Raw genomic sequence first — 7,079 nt, forward strand, 5'->3', positions numbered from 1 at the left:
AAAAAAAAAAAAAAAAAAGAATTCCTGAACTTGGAGTGATCGATAGTTGTGAAGCCCCCATGTAACTACTGGCAATCAATTGAGCCCAATTATTTGCAAGACCAGCAGGAGCTCTCCACTGCTGAGTTATCTCCTGTCCTATGTAGGATCAACATTTACATTGCCAATATTTATCTGTCTATTTGAATCTGTTTAAAGATGCATCCCCTTCCAGTAGGATCTCCTTACTTTTACAGATTAAACTGGGACACTTCAGGATTCTGGAAGATGAATAGAGAATTGGAGTAAATGTGTAATTCTTTGTAGGAATTCCAGTAAAAACCTCTGAGTCCTTTCTGTCTTTGTTGTTTGCTTATTACAGGGGAGACCAGGTCTTAATATATACCTCTGGCTGACTTGGATAGACCAGAGATACACCTGCCTCTGCCTCCAGAGTGCTGAGATTAAGGCATGAGCTGATATGCTCAGCTTGCCCATCATTTTTTATAGTTAGTAATTGTTCATACCATTTCTCTAATTTATGCTCAGTACTGCTTGCCTCTCTCTCCCTCCCTCTCTCCCTCCCCCCCCTCTCTCTCTCTGTCTCTTCTCTGTCTCTTAATTACAATTTCTTTTGCAAGGATATATCCTATTCAAAGAGCAAAGAAATGACAGAAGTGAACCTTATTACTCAGGTTCCTTCTAAGATGACTTGGTAATTACATTAGAACTTCTTGGTCATGAAATAAGTGGCGAGAGCACCAGAATCATACAAATATATTATCAATGAGATATATTTACAGTGATGTCGGTATCATGGTTTCTGTTTTACATATATATGGAATATTTTAGGATGCATTGACCTATGATGATGTGCATGTGAACTTCACTCGAGAAGAATGGGTGTTGCTGAGCCCTCCACAGAAGAGTCTGTACAAAGATGTGATGCTGGAGATCTACAGGAACTTCAATGCTGTAGTAGGTAAGACTATGAATTTTCTCTCACTTTTTAAAAAGGGTAAAAACTGTTTCTTTATTATTGATGCTTTTCTGTAATGTCAATTGAGAATGAGGAAGAATGAGGTGGCTAAATAAGATTTACTAAAGATAGTAATTTAAATTTGCCTAATTCCCAGTAATACATCGTACATCTTCTGGTACTATATTTTAGCCTTCAATTGGGAAGACCATACTATTGAAGAACATTGTCAAAGTTCCCGAAGATATGGAAGGTAATTTTCATGTGCAAGTTGGTATGAATATGCCTCTGAAAAAATGTTAATGTGTCCTGGAACTTTTAAAGAGAAGCAACAGTATTAAAAATTGAAAAAAGCACTGCTTTAAGTATATTGATTATTAAATTCTCACAAATCCACATACCTCAATGTCAGATGTCTGATTTCTGTTTTCAAGGAATTTCTCTAAAAGAGAAGATAAGGAAACAATGCCTTAACAAATATTATTATATGAATCATAGACACATTACGGCTACTCTGTAGAATTTCCAATCTACTTTCATAGCACTCACATATTGCCAAAGATATATATTAGGTGATAAGTATATGTTTTTAATAAGCAAATATTCCATAGTAAAGCTGATTACTCATATGTTGACTTTGCTAAGTTTAAGTGAGAAGGCAGTTTATGAGAGTCTAGAATGTTGTTGAGGAGTAAATTTCATTCCTAAACCACATGTCTATGATGAACAAACAGCCAAACTGCGTGAATGCAATGTGGAAGTCCTTCATTTGTTATTCTATTGTTGATAGGTATGTCTGGTGTCACGGTGGATACAAGCCATGTGAACATAGGGATATTGAAGTGAGCAGTGTACCTCTATCTCTCCAAGAAAAATTAAAATACATGTAGTAGTCCACATTTGAACAAACTTCTCAGTGTGATGCAAGTTTATAATTAGTTGGTTTTCTAACTTCAGTTGAGAATATATCCATAATCTCACACTGTAGAAAATCCCCATGAGTACTAGGATTGTGGAAATTCTTTGCTGTTTGTCCTGGTTTAACTTGCCAATGTAGTTTTGTAGTGCATTTCACAATATAGGAAAATTCATGAATGTACTCTGTGGTAAAGCTCTGAACTCTTCCATTTCTCTTCAAATTTGTCCCAAGTCTCATATAGAAAAAGGATGCTACAAATTTGAGCCATGTAATAACCCTCCTACCATTACAGGTATGCAAAACAAATCATAATGAAGGGGAAACCATGAATGTAAACAAAGTGATAAAAATCTTAAGATGTGATTCCTCTTTACAATTACACCAAATTGTTAAATTAATTCCTCCAAATAAAAAGATTCATTGGTTTAGTGAATGTGGTAAAGCTTTCATATGTGCCAATTATCTTTACAGGCATGAAAGAAGTCGCACTGGAGTGAAATCATCTGACCGTATTCCTTATGGGGATGCCTTTGTACATCACAGTAGTCTCCAAATGCATAAAGTAATACGTACTAGAAAGAAACACTACAAATGTAACCAATGTGATAAAGCCTATTCTCGACCCAGTACTCTCCAAGTACATAAAAGAACACATACTGGAGAGAAACCTTATGAATGTGATCAATGTGGTAAAGCCTTTGCACGACTCAGTCATGTCAAAATGCATAAAATAACACATACTGGAGAGAAACCTTACAAATGTGATCAATGTGGTAAAGCCTTTGCATTTGATAATAGTCTCCAAGTACATAAAAGGACACATACTGGTGAGAAACCCTATGAATGTAATTGCTGTGGTAAAGCCTTTGCACATCGTTGTCATCTCCAAGTACATAAAAGAATACATACTGGAGAGAAACCTTACAAATGCGTTCAATGTGGTAAAGCCTTTGTAGGTCAGAATGATCTTAAGCGACATGAAAGAATTCATACTGGAGAGAAACCTTACAAATGTAACGAATGTGGTAAAGCCTTTGTATGTAATGCTAGTCTCCGAACACATAAAGCAACACATACGGGAGAGAATCCCTATGAGTGTAATCACTGTGGCAAAGCCTTTGCATATCAAAGTTCTTTACAAACACATAAAAGAATACATACTGGAGAGAAACCCTATGAATGTAAGCAGTGTAGTAAATCCTTTTCCTCTCATGGTCAACTTCGAAAACATGAAAGAATTCATACTGGAGAGAAACCTTACAAATGTAATGAATGTGGTAAAGCCTTTGTATGTAATGCTAGTGTCCAAACCCATAAAGCAACACATACTGGAGAGAAGCCCTATGAATGTGATCAATGTCGCAAAACCTTCGCATATCAAAGTTCTTTACAAGCACATAAAAGAATACATTCTGGAGAGAAACCCTATGAATGTAAGCAGTGTAGTAAATCCTTTTCCTCTCATGGACACCTTCGAAATCATGAAAGAATTCATACTGGAGAGAAACCTTACAAATGTAATGAATGTGGTAAAGCCTTTGCACAGCAGACTCATCTCAAAGTGCATAAAATAACACATACTGGAGAGAAACCTTACAAATGTAATGAATGTGGTAAAACCTTTGTTGGTCAGAATAATCTTAAAAGACATGAAAGTATTCATTCTGGAGTGAAACCTTATGAATGTAAGCAATGTAGTAAATCCTTTGTCTCTCATGATGAACTTCAAAAACATGAAAAACTTCATACTGGGGAGAAGCCTTACAAATGTAATGAATGTGGTAAAGCATTTGCACGACACAGTCATGTCAAAATGCATAAAATAACACATACTGGAGAGAAACCTTACAAATGTGACCAGTGTGGTAAAGTCTTTGGATATCAGAGTACTCTTCAAGTACATAAAAGAATACATACTGGAGAGAAGCCCTATGAATGTGATCAATGTGGCAAAGCCTTTGCAAATCCAAGTTATTTCCATGTACATAAAAGAATACATACTGGAGAGAAACCTTACAAATGTGTTCAATGTGATAAAGCCTTTGTAACTCAGAATGATCTTAAGAAACATGAAAGAATTCATACTGGAGATAAACCTTCCAAATATAGACAATAAAGTAAAGCCTATTCACCATCAAGTCACCTCCAACTACATAAAAGTGCACATACTAAAGAGTAAACCTATGAATATAACCAATGTTGTATAAAGCCTTTCCAGTGATCTTGAAAAGTGTGGTGGTTTAAATATACTTGACCTATGGCAAATGCCAGTATTTGGAAGTGTGTCCCTTCTGGAGTAGATGTGGTGTTTGAGAAAGTATGTCACTCTGCAGGTAGACTCTGAGATCCTAAGGTTAAGCTCCTCCCAGGGCAGAAGAGTCCTCTGGCTGCCTTCTGATCAAGATGTAGAACTCTTGTCTCCTCCAGCACCATGTCTGCTTGGACACTGCTGTTCTATCCATCTTGATGATAATAGACTGAACTTCTGAATCTGTACACTACCCCCAATTAAATGTCCTTTATAAGAGTTGCCTTGGTCATGGTATCTTTTCACAGCAATAAAACCCAAATGAAGACACAGCATCAAACATAGCACACTGGAGAGAAACTGACAACCACATAATTCTCTGCATGTTTGACAACAGAAATAATGTTTTAAATAGTGTCTTCTTCCTTCTCTCCTTCCATTATTCCTCATCTGTATTTTTCTATATCTCCTTTTCCTTCCCATTTCTTCCCCCCCCCCCACGAGGAAAGTGATGTATTAAGATAGAATCTCATGTAGTCTTGATAGACTTGATAGAATCTCAGAGTACTCTTGGATTGAAAATCCTTCCACCTCTACCTCTTGAAGGCTGAGATAGGTGCGTATATCATGCCCAGGTTTTTCAAGCAGAAATTCGTAGATGTGGAACCCTAAGCTACAAATTAACTGTCTAGTCCTTGGGAAATTGCTAAGGTGATGACAATATTGAGGAGTAAACTTATTACAGTCGTGCCTCCACTTTTGCTACTTCCTGGAAGCCCACTACTATAAGGGTATGGAGTAAGCTTAGGCATTAGTTATAAAGCAGCCTGTTTTACATGAGACAATAATAGGCACCAAAAGGGCCAAGAGGGACTAGAGCTTAAAGCACAGTAAAGGCATCCTGAAGCCAGAAAAGGACTCCAAGAGATGCTCTAACAGACTCAATAATCCTTGGTTGCAAGGACCAACCCCAGTGTGTTAAGAGGTATAAGAGGGTTCCAAGGTGCTTCTCTCCAGCTTCAGATGATCTTTATTTCATTTAAACACTAGTGTTTATTTAAACCCAGACACATATTGGCTAGAGTAGAGATGAAGACCTTAAGACTCACATGACAGTCTTTGCAGACCATCATTCATGTCCAAAGAGCATCATAACATGGGATCTGCTGCTGATGGATTGTACCAAATCCAGAAAGGTCACTGTTATGTCACTATTAGTTTTTGAAATGTTTAATTCCAAGCTTCTTCAGTAATTGGAAGCTTCATAGGAAGAACACATAATGTCCAGAGTGCCTTTGGCTGTGTTAGTGATGGGCAGGGAATGAAAAGTCTTGTGGGTTATTCTTAAAGCTTCCCTTCTTGTGTTCTTCACCATGCAAAGCATGAACTATGTTGGTCTGTGATGTCTTGCACTGTTTCTCCTTGGTAATGTTGCCTGATGAGCAGATAATGAATTCTATCTTTACTGTGCATGCAGAGACCATGATTTCATAATAATTGAATATGTCTTCTTAGAATCAACATTGTATTGAATATGTATAACATCGAAAATGATTTACAGTGTAAGGAGGAAGTGTATGCGTTCTGAGCTCTTACTACACAATTCTACATGCGTTCAGTGAAGTTCAACTCCACTACTTTGTTGTGACTGCTCAGTATTACTTAGTGAGCATCTAACTCCCAGGAAGCACATTATACCGTACTACTACCTTTTCAATGTGTTATTTCCTGAATTTTGCACTAGCAAGCATTAAATTAAAAAGTGCTATTTGTCTGGATGGTACTCATTAATTAATTTTATATCAATAAATTAAGAGAATAGCTTTCAGATGCACACATTCACAGAGTCTGCTACTGAAAACTCTTGTCGAGTGCAATGCATATTTCTTCCTTTTAGTCATCTTGATCTACTACAAATTTGTTCCTTATCAGAAAATTAAATTTAAGTAATTAACTAAATTATGAATATAGTGATACTGGAAAATTATGTTAAGAATAAAATTGCACTGGAGAGATGGCTCCAAGGTTAGGGGCCCTTACCATTCTTCCAGAGGTCCTGCGTTCAATTTCCAGGAAACACATGGTGGCTCATAACCATCTGTAATATGGTCTTGGTGCTGTCTTCTGGTATGCAGGCCAAATAGTGTTTATAATAAATGAATAAATATTTAATCATAATAAAAACAAATATGTGAAATCTGACGGCAGTGGTGGCACCTGCCTTTAATCCCAGCACTTGGGAGGCAGAGGTGGGTGGATTTTTGAGTTCGAGGTCAGCCTGGTCTACAGAGTGACTTCCAGGACAGCCAGGGCTATACAGAGAAACCCTGTCTCAGAAATAAATAAAAATGCAAAACACTTGCCCCCAAAAGGGAGAAGTCTTATCTCCTCTCCCTAAGTAGGTAGGTGAAATTTATTTGAGATGCAAAAAAGGCTCTTTTGCTATTTGAAGAAGATGGTGTGTTACCTAGATGCTTTAGCATGCACCTAAAGTTTGGATCATAATATTCCCTTCTGTGTGGGAGGACAGTCATGCAAAATACATGTAATTGGGCAAGTTCTCATAGCGTATCCTCCAGCTAGAGTACCGATCACATTAGGAATAAGCTAGTGAAAATGTGCTTCCAAGACTCACCCGGAAACAATTTTTCTTTTAAAATTAAAAATTGTGAAATTATTTTTAACTTAATTTTTATTTTAAATATTTTATATTTAAAATGTATTTATATATAATGTATAATATTTTCTAATGAAATGTGCATCACATGAACCTTTCTTTAAAGGAAATTACTTACACAGTGTAGCACCTTTCTTAGAATTAGTCTTTTATCATCATCTCATATGAAATTGGTTCAGTAGAAGCTACAAAGTGGTATGTTCAGCACTCTCTTCCACTTGTGTCTTACTTAAGTTGTCCTGGACACAAGGTGACACTAGAAAATAGACTCTTCTAG

General features: G+C 36.7%; 1 protein-coding gene across 1 annotated transcript in view; it reads left to right on the top strand.

Annotated features, from left to right (window-relative positions):
* LOC116068862 (zinc finger protein 431-like) overlaps window positions 1–4,384 on the top strand; it is a 22,115-nt gene extending 17,731 nt beyond the window's left edge. The window contains exons 2-4 of the mRNA XM_031338956.1: window positions 832–961; window positions 1,151–1,211; window positions 2,349–4,384. Coding sequence (XP_031194816.1) covers window positions 832–961; window positions 1,151–1,211; window positions 2,349–3,993 — 1,836 coding nt within the window. The 3' untranslated portion in view covers window positions 3,994–4,384. The remainder of the gene's footprint in view (window positions 1–831; window positions 962–1,150; window positions 1,212–2,348) is intronic.
* Window positions 4,385–7,079: the final 2,695 nt, after the last annotated feature.

The sequence above is a fragment of the Mastomys coucha genome, unplaced genomic scaffold (genome assembly GCF_008632895.1).
Source record: "Mastomys coucha isolate ucsf_1 unplaced genomic scaffold, UCSF_Mcou_1 pScaffold22, whole genome shotgun sequence".
NCBI classification, from domain to species: domain Eukaryota; kingdom Metazoa; phylum Chordata; class Mammalia; order Rodentia; family Muridae; genus Mastomys; species Mastomys coucha.